At 38.5% G+C, this 17,734-nt stretch overlaps 1 protein-coding gene across 1 annotated transcript in view; it reads left to right on the forward strand.

Annotated features, from left to right (window-relative positions):
* The first annotated feature begins 315 nt into the window (after positions 1-315).
* Lmpt (four and a half LIM domains protein limpet) overlaps positions 316-17,734 on the forward strand; it is a 527,685-nt gene continuing 510,266 nt past the window's right edge. Inside the window, exon 1 of the mRNA XM_025297410.1 lies at positions 316-610. Within this exon, the coding sequence (XP_025153195.1) occupies positions 566-610 (45 nt within the window). The 5' untranslated portion in view covers positions 316-565. The remainder of the gene's footprint in view (positions 611-17,734) is intronic.

The raw sequence follows: 17,734 nt of genomic DNA on the forward strand, positions 1-17,734 counted from the left end.
AATTGTTCTGTCGGGTTGTTGTGCTACGTCTATGCATTCCAAAGTCGCCGGTTCTCGCGCTCGTTTGCAAAACGGTTTGAACAACTTTTCCTCGACGTGTGTGGCGGAATTTCCTTGAGTAATTCTCAGAAAAAAAATTTCCCCACTGAATGCGCGAGTGTGCGGTTTAAAACGCGTTGGAGGGAAAATGTTCGAATCGTTTGGCAAGAAGTTCGGCGAGAGCGACCGATAGCGAAATCTCGTGAAGTTGGTCGAGTTACTATCAGCTGATTTGCGACGCTCTCGGCGCGGCGGCGACGGTAGATCCTGAATGCTCATTCGTGCATGATCCGAGCGAGCTTCTTAAGTTGGCGAAGCGACGAAGATCGAGACGGTGACGCCCAGTCGCCGTCCAGGACGCGGACTGCCGATTGTGAAATGATAAGTGACCGACGCGCCTCCAGCAAGAATCGTCGAACCTCACGGCCGGGCGTGTGTTTTGTGCGGGTTGAGTGAACGAGACTGTGAGTGAACGACGAGCCGCGGCGAATCCATCGAGTAGCAAGAGCAGTGACTTCGCCGGAAGATGAACGGCGTGCAACGGACCCCCGTCGAGGCCTTCGACGCCAAGGTAAGCTTGATTTTCTTCGATTCTCCCGAGAGACCCGCCATTCAAGATTCGATCAATCTCGCGCGAACAGCTCGGCGCGCTTGTATCACTTCGCCCAGCAAAAGAGTTACGCTTGACAATCATTAATTAGCGCGACATCGAGTGAGAAGGAAATCGTCCCTTCGATAATGTTCTTTAGATCGCGCTACGTAATTCTATACCCGAGAGAGAGAGGTTTTTCTCTCATTTTCGCGAAGCTTAACCCGTGAGCTGGTCTAACCTAACTTTAATCAGCCTGTCGGAAAACTGCCGAACGGTAAACCATATTCTGTCTCCTGTATACGGAGAAAAGAATATACTCAACGACTTTCTCAAACATGAATTATTTTCGCATGATTTTATCGTATTCTCTAATAATGTGCGGGAATTAATCGCCAGTAAGGAGTTTATATCGCTAAGGAACGCATAACATTTTTTAATAGTGGATTTTTCAGGTTTTTTTTTTCATATAAACAACACAGGGAAGGAAAATTTTTTAATAGTGGACTTTTCAGTTTTTTTTTTTTTTTTTTCATATAAATAGCACAGGGAAGGAAAATTGTTTAATAGTGGACTTTTCAGTTTTTTTCACGTAAAGGACAAAAACAATAACTTGAGGCAGAATTTCCATTTGTTCCTCGGCTGCAAGATTCAACGGCAAATTCTTCTGTAAAATTTCTCCCGTACTAGCGACGAGAGACACGCGTTGTTTCGTGAAGCATCTCGCACTTTTTCGAGCCGTTTTTCTTACGGGAAGATCAGCGGAAATCGGACGCCGTCTCTTTTTCGAAAATACTCGCTGAGGAAAGACGATCGATCCTCGTGCTGCCAAGGTCCTTTGCAACTTGCACGCCGACTGTACAGTTTAAGCATACTACTTTTATTGATCGGGACGCGCTTTTGTTTGCACGCAATTGTATATTTAGCTAACCCACATCCGCGCATCTATTTACGACCGGCTTACATCTAAATTGATTGAATTAAATCGTTCTTGCAAAATCGCGACTCGACGAGGTTCGAGTGTTACCCTCCCCGGGGGAGGGAACAGCTTTAAATTATTAAATGGAATATAGGACGTATATGACGCTCGACGTTTCTGTCGTTCAGCGAGATTCTACATATCACGACAACGCGTCGTATGTAGAAACTCTACATACCCGATCGTAAATAACATTTCCACGCTTTCTTCTTTATCTTTAAGTTTATCTCTGTATGTGCGAAAAAAATTCTAGGACGGAACCTGATCTGACCCGTATATTCGTCGTTATTGGCGAGGACTCGCGTCCTTGATTAATATACCGAAAGAATATTATAAACTTATTTTATGTAAATTCCGCCTTATTCTTAAATTTCGCCATATTTTTGCCATGTTTTCTAATACGCAGAGGTTGTCAGCGGAGTTTACCTCGCTAAGGAATATAGGTAAATTTTTCCGTAGACTTCGCACTACACATGGAATACAAATAGTACGTGAGGAGCGAAAGTATATAATAAATTAAGACGGAAGATCGACGTGTTTCGCTGGGTTATACGGTTGAATTTTGTGGCAATTTTTGCTATAAAATCCGCGTAGGCAGCTTATCGAGAGACTCTCCTCCTCTCTCCTCCTCCGCAGGCGTTCGAGAAAGATTAATATTTGCCATTTTCATCAGCAGTTATTTATCGCTCGACTCGGCTAAGAGGAGACATTTCGATACACCTGTATCATCCTTGCGAATTAGCCAGTCGTAAAATTCGCCGGTGACATTTGGTAATGTTTAATTAGTTTGCCTACACTTTTGATCGACGTGCGTGAAATACCGGCGGCTCTGCTGCCGTGTCGAAAGTTTCGAAGCCTCCGGTCGTGCGCGCGCTTCGATCCTGGGAAATCCCGGGTGTTTTTCCACGAGGCTGCGCGACTCACCGAAGGCTCACTCGCGTCTAATGGATCGAATCGATGCGATTTGAGTTTGTGCAAGGCAGTACGCCGTGTCACACACGTGTGCAATACGATCGTGATGACCGTGGCCCGCGTAACCCAGTACCTGCAACGTCCTTGAACCGGATTGTCCTGCGCTACCCAGGAGCGATACGGTCGTCAGCGGCGTCGTTAAGCGTTAGATAATGTATCTAACGCGCGCGTATTTTCTCTCGACGCGTCTTTTCGAGTGGCTGAGATTGTTACCGCTCCATGTAACAGCTCCGTGTGCGCGCGGCTTGGATGCGAATTTCTCCGTCGTCAATTCGCCAGTAACTCGGGCAGGGTTGGGAAGTTACTTTGTAAAAGTATCTAGTTACAGTTATAGTTTCTTTCAGTGAAAAAGTAACTAGTTACAGTTACAAGTTACTGACCATCAAGACTAACATGTTACAATTGTAATTATTTAAAAGATAACGAGTCGTTACTTTCCAGTTACTTTTTTACGATAACTTTTTCACAATAATTGTGCTATTATCTTAAATTTTGTAATTGTGTAAATTCCTTCAATTTGATATAAAAATAGTTTGTTGATTATTATATATATATTCCTCATATTGTATATAATTTTTACAGATTAGATTTATTAATTTAAATAAGCGATTCATATTTATTTTTTAAGACTATGAATAACAATTACAAGAAAGTGAATGAATCTGATGAGGATAATAAATATTATAAAAATACTAAAAGTAATCAAACATCAAAAATTAAATTTTTTCACTAAAAAATATATTGATATTTTATAAATAAAGACTTGTACTCATATGATTTCTTAAATTTGCAATTAAAGTTCTACTTGCATGAATAATTTTTTTGTCAGGACATATTCTGCAGAGAAATATCCAGTTGCTCTCATTTCCAAATTTTGCTGTAACTCGAATATTTCTGCGTGTGCTGGCCATGGCATTTTACAATCCTTTTCCGAAGATTGAGATGTTTCATCCATTGCTTGAATTTTTTATATAAACTGAAACCACGCAGCGCGCGTCACGCTGAACGCAGGTTATATTAACAAATAAGCACTGCCGACGGAAATGTTCAATAGGCGTACAATTTTTTTGAAAAAAATACAGGTCGTTCGGAGAGGAAACCATCAGCGCTATTACGTCATTTTATCCTTGTTTTACATCTAATGAACGATAAAGACAGATGACATAATGGCGCGTTTTTCAAATGCAACCAAAGTAATTGCTTATTGGGTATCAAGCATTGCACGTCGCGTTATCGTGCTAATCTGCTAGAAACTTAAGTTTAAAATATATAAAGTAACTATTAAATTACTCACTAGTTATCAAATAAATGTAACTAAGTTAAGTTACATTTACAGGTGGAAAAAGTAGAACGAAGTTAAGTTATAGTTAGCAAAAAAAATAGAAATAATTGTAACTGTAATTTCGTTATAAGTAACGAGTTACTTCCAAACCCCAAACTCGGGCTCGTCTTTTCTCTCAAAAAATTGATTTTCCCAACTGGTCCGTTGCGTACTCGTCGTTATTAACAATATTGACAATAATGACTGTAATAGACAAATTGAAAGATATCGAAGAGCAATAAATTGTTGCATCAGAACTCTAATTAATAAGTTAATAACTCAAATTAATAAGTTAAGAGGTTGATACACCATTAATTTCTTTTTCAATAACGATTTGGCAGCGACATTATTTTGTTTTCACTCAATTACAATGGTCTAAGAATATGTTGACGGTAATTCGAATATAATTGTTACTTTGCGCATTGTGAAATAAAGGATAGGCGTAAAGAAGAATTCTTCGTAAAATAAGGTCCTGGTAAAAAAGTAACGGAATTTGTAACTAATCATCGCTTGTGTTTCTTAACGAGTTGTTGTTTTCCAAATGAATCACACTGTAATGGTAACGAGCTTTGACAAAAAATTACTCTTCCAATTGCGATAATAGAAAACTTATCAGCTTTTTTCGCGAGTGTTCAGCGAAAAAATAGAGTACTTCCTCGTTGGAGTACGAGCGAGCTGTTCTTACGTAAACTTGTAGAAATTATTTGAGAGTTAAAACGCGACGATTCCGGATGGGATTTGATCGAAGCTTTATTCCGGACAGCGGCGCGATCAATTTACTTAATTAGCAAAAGATATTTATATCCACCCGCGACACGTATTACTACTTTCTTCCGGAGAAGCAGGCATATTTTTTGAAAAAACGGAAATCGTATCTCGACACACATTTCGACATTGCAGCATGATTTTCACTCCCCCCTCTGCCTCCTCTCCCGGCGTCAAGATATCTCGCACGTGGGCTTCCAAATTATCGAGGGACGCTCCGATTGCGGACACGCGGATTCGCGGCAGCGCGTGACGTGTAATAAGAGTCGGTCGATTTCGGCCGGCTCATTCGACAAAATGGCATGACGCTCTTTTCCACGCCGGCACATCGATCGCGCTTAGATTATATCCGCGACCTCACGTACCGCGCGTATAAATCCGTACGGCACAGCACTGCACGGCACGGCACGGCGAGCACAGCCCCGTTTTCGTTGTCGGCATATTTACAGAGTTTTATAACGGCTGTGTTCTCTGTAACATCGTTATCGCCTCGTTGCCGTCGACGCCGATGTCGGCTGTCGTTATTTCCATTAAACGCGCACGCATTCATTTATGCGCGCTCACGTGTGCAGGAACAAACGCGGACAAACGCATAGTCTCTACAGTCGAAATTACTCTCCTCCCACTGCGTACGCGGATCTCGATTTTTTGTCCTTCGTAATTTAACGCCTACCTCGGACGCTTTTTTTAATTCCGTTTAATTCGCGCATGTTCGTATTTGGTGTCGTTAAGCGCTCATGCTCGCGTTTGAAATTTTATTTCTTCCATTGTGTCGAGCGTGCAAATGAAAAGTCACTACAACGAATGCTCGGAGACTGCTTGAATCGAGTTAAAGGAACTCGAGTGCGGGATTGTAGATTAGGTGTATAACGAACTGGCGGTCCCGATTCTTTCAGGGAAACTTTTGTGTTTCGTTTTTCTTTTTTATGTGGTGGCCGTGAAACTGAATCGACACGCGATATTGATCGCACTCATTGCGTGACCTATTTGATTTTCCATCAAAGGCCGAATTATCGGCATACTAGGTGCTTAAATTAACCTTTCGGTGATTGAAAAATATTTACATCACTTACACGGCTACATTCCAGTTTCGTTGAACTTTTGTCGCTGAATAAGTACCGCAGTTCAAATATTTTTACATTTAATTATCGGTCTTGTTCGATTTTCATCGAGTTTAATTTGATTGCAGTTTGTGCAACACAATTTGTGTCAACCTTGCGGCTTACTACTTTTTATTCGATATTTTTCTTAGACAATTATTTATTTACTATTTATCTCCTCGGTGGGACACATGGCTGCAATATATCCTAGAAACGCCTAAAAGACGCTTAAATCAAGCAGAATATTTAGATATCTTTAAAAGACATCTTGTTTTCAAAAATTTACGCTATGTGGTTTGAAACGCAAAGTAGAAATTTAAATAGGAGTTTAAAAAGTAAGATCGAAAGTGCGAGTAAAATTTCAATTCAGATACTCGATCAAATTTTCCAATAATATTAATCTTTTTCTGTTTTATCGTTCCGTTTAGAATTGATGATAATTCCTGAATCAGAATAGTTCTACTTCAAATTTCGATTTTTGATCGTTTGGAATTTAATACTCGTTTTGGTTCTTTAAATAGTCGATATTATTTCATTCGGATTGCCTCTTTTGATTGTACTTAACCTATGGCTTCTATTAAAAGCTGTTAAATTCCATTTGAGTTTGAATTTCCATTTCTTAATACTCCTCTTTCTCTCCCTGTTTTAAATATTTGATAAAATTTTATAATTTTATTTATTTATTCAAGACATAAAGTAGAAGCTCAATTCTCATATAAATTAAGTTTATTATCTAAAATTTATAAACGTTGGAAAAGTTAGATGCCAAATTTCGATTCCGATATTTTTTTAATTTTACAAGTTGTGATTGACACAGTTGAAAATTTTATCCCATTTTAAATTTGCAATTTTTGTCATATATAAACACAGACATTAACTTTGATACTTTAAGCCATCGGGTTAGCGTCTCCCGAGATTTTACTTAGTCTACATTTTTTATTTATTTAACACTAAATTCTACTCGACTTCAAATTCTCGTCTTTTTGAAGCTTTTATTTTTTTCTTTTTGTAGCTTTTATTTCAAATCTACAAGTAAGGAATTGTTCGTATTCATTCGAGACACAAAATAAGAACTCGTTTCCTGTACAAATTAAATTTATAAGGAAAATCGAAAAAGTCAGTTTTCTACTTAAAACGAATTGCGATAAACCGAATCGAAATTCAGCTTTTGTTTCCAATCTCAACTTTTTTAAATCTTAAATTAGACGGACTGTACTTTTTGATATTTTGAAAAATTGAACCAACCTGTTCCCTTGTCGATTCTATTTGATACCGTTAAATTCTACTCGGGCTTTTGTCTCCATTTTTTTAGAGTCCCTATTTAGGACATTAAAGTTCATCGTCCGCTTGCTTACCAGAGACACAAAGTGGGAGCTCAATTCCCATGTAAATTGGACTTATCGTACTAGTCTGGAATTTCTAAACTTTTGGAAAGTTTAGATCGAAGGTGGAAGCAGAATTTCGACTCGGGTACATACAGATGGTGGACCGGTGTGATCGGGTATCGAAAGCATATCGAGAGCCGCGTTATCGCGTATCCTACAAAGCGGAAACGCGCCGATACGAAGTGTCAATTCGACCTTTCGAGCGGCGGAAGCGCGCGGTTTCGGATGCGCGGGTGTTATATTCGCGTAGTATTGTTCAACCTCTCCGATAATCTCGAATTGACGCGAAATCCAGACGCGGGGGGAGGCGGGGCGGAGAGGGGAAGGAGCAACAACGAAAAGAAAGAAAAGAAAAGAAAAGAACGCAGACAGGTGGAGCGAACGTGCCCGGTTTCTCGCCGCAAAATCCAGCCGAGTTCACCCACTTTCCTCCGGTCTGCCCCTTAAGGTGGCCAACGCCAGCGCGGAGCATTTTACCATTTGGCGAAGTGCACGCGTGTGCATGCGCGTGTGGGTCGAACGTAGCGTGTAATTAGGTGTCTTAACGTGCCGAAGCCAGTGCACCGAGGTAACGCGATATCTACGGCGATTCGAGTCAGAGAGTAAAGGCTCATTCGGAATCGTCGGTTACGTCGTCGGCGATTCCTCCGGCCGCGTGTGTACAGGGTGTCACGCTTCGACCGCGTTACTTTCCCAGAGACGAATTCTCTGGTGAATTTACGGCTGATTTTTTCTCGGTCGAGCTAGCCGGTTATTTTTGCGTCCGAAGCATTTGAAGAAGCGGCGTTTTTTGCCGACCGAAGTCTTCAGGTAGCCGGATGAATACGAAATTTGCGCTGTTCAGTTTACTCTAGATGGACTTTGCTTGAGAATGAAATTGACATTTGCAAGTTGGTGTTGCAAAGATACGCGGTCCTTTATAAAAACCGGATAATTGTGAAAAACAAGTCCATCGGCATTTTCGCCGAGGAAAACTTGTTCCCAAATTATCTAGATAATCGACCATTATACAAAGTAATGAGGGATACTTTGTATACAGGGTGTCTCAGACCACCTGGGTCACCGGATATTTTTGTAAACGCGACATTTTAGAGAAAAATGTTGCGCAGACAAAAGTTGTATGGTCTCAAAGGGGACATAAAACAATTATATTTATAGTTTTGTTTACAGATGGCTCCACTTACGAGATATTTACCGATTATTACTTTTCTTAAATGGAAAGTCCAATTTTTTATTATATTATATACCATCTTTTTCTACCAATTAATTTTAATAACTTTTGTTTGAAACATTTTTTATTTGCCTGATATTTTTTTGAGATATTTAAAGAAAATGATAACTTTTTCAACATTTAACTTACTTATATTTCGCCAACTATTTGTCGGAAGAAAATCTAGTATTAGACTTTCTTACTTTATTTAGTGTCAAGAATATATTGCTACAATAGCGCCCTGACTTTTGTTAACTTATCGATTTTTGGAAATTTAAAAATCATCAAATTAACAAAAGTCGGCGCTATTGTAACAATATATTCTTTAAACTAAATAGAGTAAAAAAGTCTTCCGACAATTTTAAATTTTTCTTCCGACAAATGGTTAGCGAAATATCATAAGTTAAATGTTAAAGAAGTTACCAAGTTTTTCTTAAATATCCCAAAAAATATTAGGCAAATAGAAAAATGTTTCAAACAAAAGTTGTTCAAATTAATTTATTAACTAAATTAAATTAAGTTCAAATTAATTAGAGAAAGATGATATAGTAAAAAATAGGGATTTCTGTTTAAGAAAAGTAATGATTACATACAGGGAATATCTTGAAAGTGGCGCCATCTATAAATAAAATAATATGGTTGTTTTATGTCCTCCTTGAAACGGTACAACTTTTATCTGAAATATATTTTTCTAAAATGTTTAGTTTCTGAGATTTAAGTCTATAACTCTTTAATTGACTCACCCGATAAAAATATAAAACATATAAAAAATTTGAAAATGAAAATTCGAATTAAAATCCTACTTTTTATACATTCTGTATATGTCATGTGTTATATCTCTTCTATAATTTCTTGTAATATGAAAAAGTTTATTCATAAAATCGAGTGCATGCGTATATCTTTTTAGATTTGCACGCGTAGAATCGCCGTTTTTACATTTTATTTGCAAATCGATGCGAATTTTCTACATGACTTGATAGGCGGAAAACAGTTCAAGGCTGGAATTCGACATCTAAAAGTAACAGAGTGAGTTTTTAGTCTGATCAAAACATCGGATCCGATTCGAACTTGTTTCTGTGTTGCGAATTTTGTATATCAGTAATTCTTTTTGAGAAAGCTAAGTTATTATAATTTATTTTACTCAACCACAGCTCCGGTTTACCGGTGATATCTTACCGACAAATCGGAGTAACCTCTGGATGAACAGAGATCGATGCACGTTTACGAGATTGCATCTTGACGCAAGCTGATGATTTTGAGCACTTCTCGTAGATATTAGCAAACACAAAGTTTCGCTAAGGAACGAAACTCATTACAATTTGGAAATAAGGCCAGAAATCGGACATGTAGTCAGCGAAACTTATTTTATTATCGGATTAAATTTGCTTGCAAGAGAGATCTCTTTTTTGTTGGCATATGTAATTTTGTATGCGTTTCTTTCTGTTCAAATTTTTATGGGATTATTTTTAGCTCCTCCTCGAGCCCGATATCTCTGAAGAGTTATCCACACACAAAGTTACACCCTGTATATCGGTCGGATAGCGTACTCGCGACGGTATTATAAATTCAGAATAAATCTCGACCAACAGATGCAGTTTTAAAGATGACGCCGGCCGGCACGCGAAGAGTGCGCGTAACAGTGCTGCAATAAAAAGGATTCGTACCGCGCGTCTGGCAACAAGGTGTATTAATCTCGATCGGATCGACCGATCGCTGATTTATCGCACGACGAAAGGGGACGTCGTGAAATCGTAATTTACAAGCAATGTCGGCCTGGATCCATGCACTTAACCCTTGCCGGACTTTGCGGCTGTTCTTTATTTATTTATTTAAACGGCACGACGTTTCAGTACAGATGACAGAATGAATATATGAATGTAAGTTAACGAAGATGATATAAAGAGAAGTACATATAAGAATAATTTACACGAGAGATAATATAAGATAATAAGTAAAATATGCGAATAACAACACGGATGACAGAGGTGAACTCTTGTGTAAATTGTAAATCGGTGGAGTTTTCGGATTTAAATTATAACATATCTCTACTGATTTCTCTACTGATTATAGTGTCACATTAGCAAAGTGTCATGATATTTTATTTATCTTTGCATAACTTAAAAGATGTACAGTCGAATAAAATGTCAAGTAACAAACAAAATATTCAAATGTACATACATTCGTGGATTAATACGCTCAAGTTTAAAAATAATGAGGAAATATGTTCAATTAAATGCTAAAATATACCTTGAAAAATATTTCAAAATGCTCGAAAGTAAGAATGCGTTATAAAAAATGTTAGCTATTAGCGTCACTGCGCTAACGACGAAGTAATAAACAAATGATTCTATAATAACTGGAATTTGCTACCTAATAACGGAGATATTGAGAATGACCATAATACCTCTCCTCTATTAATTTTTTCTAAAATATATGAAAAGTGTATGATGCCGATTTATTCCGATTAGGGTATATTTGTATTGTTAAAAATTATTTAAAAGGAACAATGAATGATAGTCTTATGCTCCATTCTCCCATCGGGCCAGAAGAAAGACATATCTACCACTTAAAATTGTTGCGATATGTAAATTCTTAGTAGGAAAATATTCTTCCAGTCGCGATGACATAAATCTAATAATCTGTTCCCACAAGCATGACATGTCATTCTCTACAACGGTGACTTTAATTAAGCAAAATAGATTGGTCATTAATTCCCTCAAAACGCGTCAACCGACCGATACGGAGCGTTATCGCGTGCGAATTCACGCCGAGTGTTCAGTGATAAAGTGAGGCGAGCTGCTTCGTCGATGAGTTTAGCGACAGATGAAAATCGTAAATGAGAAGAAAGGACAGTCTCTCGCGATTACACCCGTCGAAACGAAAGCGCGTCGTGGCCTTTCCGCCACTGACTACATCGCATCGCGAATCGATCCCGATATCTAGCACGAGCTGCACCGTCTCGCTCTAAACAAGACAGGTTTATTGTCACCGGCATTTTTTGGCCTTCTTCAGAGACGGTCGCTCACGCGGCCGTCGTCTCCAGCCAACCCAGTTTCGTGAGCGTGTCGATCGTACGCTGCCCTGCCTATAAGGGGTATCCCGTTTCTCCATTATGGGATTGTGCTAATTGGAAAGAGACTTTTTTCCTTTAAAAAGGAGAGAGAGAGAGAGAGAGAGAGAGAGAGAGAGCGAGAGAGAGAGAGAGAGAGAGAGAGAGAGAGAGAACACGTCGATTCGTAGCAATTCATTAGCATTCCTCGCACCGTTCGCCGACGCCTCGCATTGCTCAGCTGTGCCCCGATCGAGACGTTCCTGCGTCATCTGCTACACGAATAAGTTTGCTCGAAACCGTCGCGACTAATTATGTACGTGTACCGACTACACACGTATCGCGCCGCGTATCGTGCACTTCGCTTATCCCGCTTGTGGAATATGCAGTAAAAAGTGTCGAGCGAAAGTGGCGACGACGTCTTTAATGCGTACCGAGAGCAGCGGGCAGGAGGAAGGAGAAATGAAGTTGAATCGACGAAATGCCGGCGAGCAGCCGTGCTCGAACAGACGCCGTGCTCGCGCCGAGCAAATTAGCAATACCTGTTAACGCAGTCGCCGACGAAATCATTCAGGCAATTAATAACTCCTTACGGTAATTATATGATTCGTTTAATCGATTTCGCGTTCGCGTGAGCGACGCTCGCTCGTGCGAACGCGAGCGTAGCTTCGTCGATTACATCGCTCTCCTCCTTGCTCTTTGGTGTGCGTTCTATTTCTCGTGTATTTTCACGAGAAGGCGGGAAATCGGCGAGTTTCCTCCGCGTTTTACCTCACGGCCGTTGCGGCGTTCTTCCGAAGGTATTTCTTGGCTCGTCCTGGTGATCGATTGTAATTTGTTGCGAAAGGATAGTAAGTACGCGGTGGCTTCAACGAATTCACCCTCTTTCGTAATCGCACTTTCCGTCATTTCTGCCCTTCCCCTTTCTCGACCTTCCCCATTTTCTCGGTGTCACACCTCTCTCTGTGTCTTCCCCGCAACTTCGCGATGTTAACTATCTTTTGGATTGTTCGAAATGTAATTTTGGTTTTTTTGCGTGAAAACGAAATACGAGATTTTTGATAGAAAGAAAATTTTTATTCTGTTAAGTATTGACCATTTTGTTCTAACACCTTTTCTCATCTTTGAGGTAATAACACAATTTCACGCTCGTAGGACTTCTGGTCCTTATCGGCAAAAAAGTGAATTAAGTAGTTTTTCACATCTTCGTTTGAAATTTTTACCATCCAAAGAATTTTGCAGTGACCGAAACAAATGATAATCGGATGGTGCCGGATCAGGTGAATATGGTGGATGCGGTAGCAAATCTCATCCAAGCGCTAACAGCTTCTGGCGAGTCATTAAACTTGTGTGAGGTCTGGCGTGGTCATTATGAAACAGAACGCCTTTAATGTTCGCCAATTCTGGTCTCTTCTACTTGATGGAATCATTCAATTTGTCCAATTGATGATGATACATATTCGAATCAATCGTTTGGTTGTTTGGTAGCGGCTCAAAAAAAATACCATTCCTTTCCAATCTCACCAAACAGAGAGCATCACCTTGTTTTGATAGATATCAGCTTTCGATGTGTTTTGAGCTGGTTCATCACGCGTCTGCTTCATCATCTTTTACGTTTAACATTGTTGTATACAATCTATTTTTCACCTTCAGTTATGTATTACTTCAGAAACAGATCGTTTTCTTCACGTTTCTTCACGTTTCAACAGCAAATAGCAGATGGTAATGCGACGAATCAAATCTCTTTCTTTGAGAAACCCAAACGTGTGGAACGCAAATATCGAGCTTCAAAACGAAACCGAAGTTGTTTCAAATGCTCATGCACGGTCGAATGCGATAAATTCAATCTCTCAGTAATTTCTCGTATTGTTAAATGACGATTTACGTTCACCAATAGCTTTGTTTGGTCTTCATCAACCTCAACTAGCCTTCTAGAACGTGGTGCATCTTTGAATTCGAAATTCCCAGAACGAAATTTTGAAAACTAATTCTGACACTGGCGTTCAGTCCTCTCAATACACGGCACACAATTTTTTTCTTGCTTGAGCTGCATTTTTTACTAAAAATATAAATGTAACAAAAAAGAAAAATGTGACGAAAATGCTTACGTTGGTTTTTCATTTTTGATTGGCGACGCCAAACAAGAGCAACTTGACAGATTCCAAAACAACTTTTTTTTTAATGGAGCTTGTGAAACGTTGTAAAAATGTAAAATGATTTTCTGGTTTAGAATGAGGTTAACTGCTTAAAAAGGCAACTAATACTATCTATTTGAAAAAAACCGAAATTACTTTCCAAACAACGCAAATTAAGTTCATACTGTACGCGTACGACTTGCTCTATCGATGGTTCTCTTAATTTTCTGATACAAAGACTCGTGCTCGCGGCCTTTCAAAGGTCGATCTCTGATCAATGAAAATGGAATATATCGAAAGCTTGTTTCCGGCGTGAACTTTGATCTTCGTCGAAATGCTCACGCATGATAACTTTTGTAATTCTGGAAAAGCATCGATTTTGTCCTACCGGGATCAACATGGCGCGGCCAAGGAAAGGTAAACATCAGCAATAATATTTACCGCATTTCGACAAAAGCATAGCAAATTAAAAATCGAGTCAATTTGACGTTTTATGTTGACATTCTCGTGATTTTCCGCTATTAGCTAAATCCGTGCGAAAAACCGTGCACTCTTATCTCCAGCTCGAGTGAAAGCAACAGAGAAGGAGGGGTAACAGGAGGAGAAACCATTCGCATATGGATGTTTTTTTTAAGTGTCAGCGACTTTTCGGTTTCGCGTTACCGCGCGCGTGTGCTGTACTTTCACATATGGCGACGTGCACGCGCGTTACCGACTCGAAATTTTGGCTGTACAACAATCTTGTCCGGACTGATTCTTACGGATTTCGGAGACACAGATGAAAAATCCTGAGATGTCTTAAATTAAAATCATACTTTTGTATTAACAATAGAAAGACCGAGGTAGCCAATTTGGCACCTCGCGAAATTCATGCTGTTATAACTTTTCTCAACTTTATCTCCACTTTTGTGACTTTTCATCATTTTTTTACCCAACATTAAGGACTAATTAAGGATTAATTAAGGATATGAAAAATTAGGTGCGAGGAGCCAAATTGGCTATCTCGGGATTTCTACGTAGTGAGTCAATTTCGTCAAACTTTCGTCGAACCAATAAAGATTCTCGATATGTAACATACATACATTACAACACAATATAGACTATTGTCCTACTTCGATGTTGCAAATGCTTACTTACTGTTGCTTTCTTCATGTTGAGACTTGAAGAAATACTTGTTCTGAATAGGTAATAAAAATATATTTTTGGCTGTACAGCAATCTTGTCCGGACTGATTCTTACGGATTTGGGAGACACAGATGAAAAATTCTGAGATGTCTTAAATCAAAATCATTGGCGAGGTACCAACAATATTTATCTGAAAACAAGAATTATATCTGTTAAAGTTGATAAACAAAACTAGTTTTTGACATAATTAAATTTGAAAATATTGATTATAATAAAATCATACGAATATTCAAAGTTTTGACAGTCCAATTTCTCATGAACAATTGCTCTTTTTCTCATTTATAAAAATATTATAACGTACGTTTAAAGAATCCTACGAAAAACTCTAGATGATTTTATTAAGAATAACTATATAACATTTTTCAGCAAAATCTTTTCAATAGTTGCCGAAATGTTTATGCTACCGATTTGGGCAACATATATTTTTATTTCGTATCTATTAAAAACGGACATATTTTCTTCTTCTCAAAGTCTTTTCTGAATTGGTCCATTCTAAATTTTGTCCTTTGAATCTTTTCTGCTTTCTATATTTAATGTACTATTTTTATTACTTATTTTACTTCACGCTTCACGCAGAAATGAATTGAATAGTCTGTTGAAATGTTAGCCTACGACTGTTTTATTCGCACATACATTACAACACAGCTGTGTTGTAATGTATGTATGTTACATATCGAGAATCTTTATTGGTTCGACGAAAGTTTGACGAAATTGACTCACTACGTAGAAATCCCGAGATAGCCAATTTGGCTCCTCGTGCCTAATTTTTCATGTCCTTAATGTTGGGTAAAAAATGATGAAAAGTCACAAAAGTGGAAATAAAGTTGAAAAAAGTTATAACAGCATGAATTTCGCGAGGTAAATTTTAAACTTTTTTAGAAGAAATGCGTGTAGTCGAATATCCAACCCGTAGAGTCCATTGTTTCGAGACGACAACGAGATACGAGTAGCGACGAATCGAGACTAACGACGTGATCTAGATAGAATCGTCTCGATCGATACAATATAAATATATTAATAATATATATATATATATAGACATAGGACGTCCGAGATTTTTTGGAAACGAAAAGAAAGAAATGAAGATTAATCAGATCAAATCTCAATACTCAGTCATAAACAAAAAAAGTGTTTATATCTCGGAAAGGAAGAACTTTCGGGTTTATGTTTACATGATCTTTTTTCGTTCTTAGGAACAGTAGAATACGGTATCGAATTCAGCCACCTTTTTCGGTATCACCCTGCATATATATAGGATATTCGGGATGTTTTAGAGACGAAAAATTGTGAAGATTAATCACATCAAATTGAGAAGAAAAGTCCAGTATCATTTGCAAAAATCGCAATAGTTATTAAGTTATTAATGATTGAAAATGACCATGTCTAGAGGCTTTTTAATTGATAATTTGAAAATATGCACACTTATTTACAAAATGGTAAAAGACTTTTTTGTTTAGAATGACCTAATCTACAATTATATGATGGCTATTGTGCCTTGAACGACAGGTTCAAGATTCAGGTTTCAAAGTTCAATATACTCATATCTATCGTCAAATGCAATAACTATCATATAATTGTAAGTTAGGTCATCCTGAACAAAAAAGCCCTTTATCATTTTGCAAATAAGTACGCAAATTTTCAAGTTATCAATTAATCCTTTGCACTATGATTTAAATTATGCCAAATCGTGCCGAAGTCGGTGATAAAGTTCTATCTATAATGCCCAGTCTATATAAATCGTAAGCTGCAAAATTTAAATCGCAGACACAGAAAATTGATCAAAGCACATAAAAATTGAACACGAAAAATTGAAAGTCTCACTTGTGTTTCCTATGTTTGGCTCGCAAAATATACAATGAATCTTACCCGTTCTCTCTATATTTAGCCCGATATACGTACCACGAGTCTGACTCGTCTTTCTTATGTTTGGCCCGAATTCCTAACCACGAGTCTCACACGATATTGTAGGCGAAGGGATTAAAAGAGCCTCTAAATGTGGTTATTTTCAATCATTAATAACTTAATAACTATTACGATTTTTGCAAAATGGTACTTGACTTTTCTTCTCGCTTTGATCTGATCTAATTAACCTTCACAATTTTTCATTTCCAAAAGATCCCGGACACCCTGTATATGTATGCATGTACGGTATCGCAAAGCCAGCCTGCAATTGGACCGCGTAACGGCAGGTAAAATGCAAAACGAGAGAGGCAGGTAGCGCTAATCCGATCGGCATCGGCCGATCGGTTATCGAGGCTGCGTATTTCGCGATATGCGATTGGAAAAGAAATCGGGTACACCGGATCGTTCTCGCGGGCGCACACGAACGATGACGTGTGTTTCGAGACGACGAACTTCCGTAGCGATCCGACCTCGTGATAATCGCTGAAGGGAAAGTGGGGTAATCCATGCCATGCGCCGTTCGTTTTTGCGCTTTTTTCCGCCGACGCGACAGCTCTCAGTAAATCCTTATAACCGCCACATTTGGACACCTGCGGCATCAAAAACCGTTGTAACGCCCCCGCGTTCTATTGAGTCGCGCCGTAAGTAACTTGCGAAATGAAAGTGGCGAATGTTTTGTTTTTTCTTCCCCCCGGAAGATTCGCGGGAGATATCAATGAGCCACCTGTTAGTTGTTAAATATAAGGTGTTATTGTTATAACAATGATGAGTGTACTTCAGGAACAGGGCATCTCAAAAAGCTCGTGACATTCATTTTGCCGAAAGTTTCTCTGAGCAATTTATAATTAATTTCAGAGAAAACGTGTCGACGCATCAATCAAGCTTCCGAGATACAAACAATCGAGAAAGCGGGATTTTCGCGACCAAATAGATAACAGAATTATTTCAAATTCTTTTAATGGACTTTATTTTAACAGAATTTGTGATTTTGGGACTTAAATACAAAGATATGTTAATTTGTGAATTTGAAAGTTTCCCGCTTGAATAATGATCTAATATTTTCTTTCGGAAAAAGCTGTTTCCAAATTACTCAGAAAATGTCT

Source organism: Harpegnathos saltator, unplaced genomic scaffold (assembly GCF_003227715.2).
Source record: "Harpegnathos saltator strain DR-91 unplaced genomic scaffold, Hsal_v8.6 scaffold176, whole genome shotgun sequence".
NCBI lineage: Eukaryota > Metazoa > Arthropoda > Insecta > Hymenoptera > Formicidae > Harpegnathos > Harpegnathos saltator.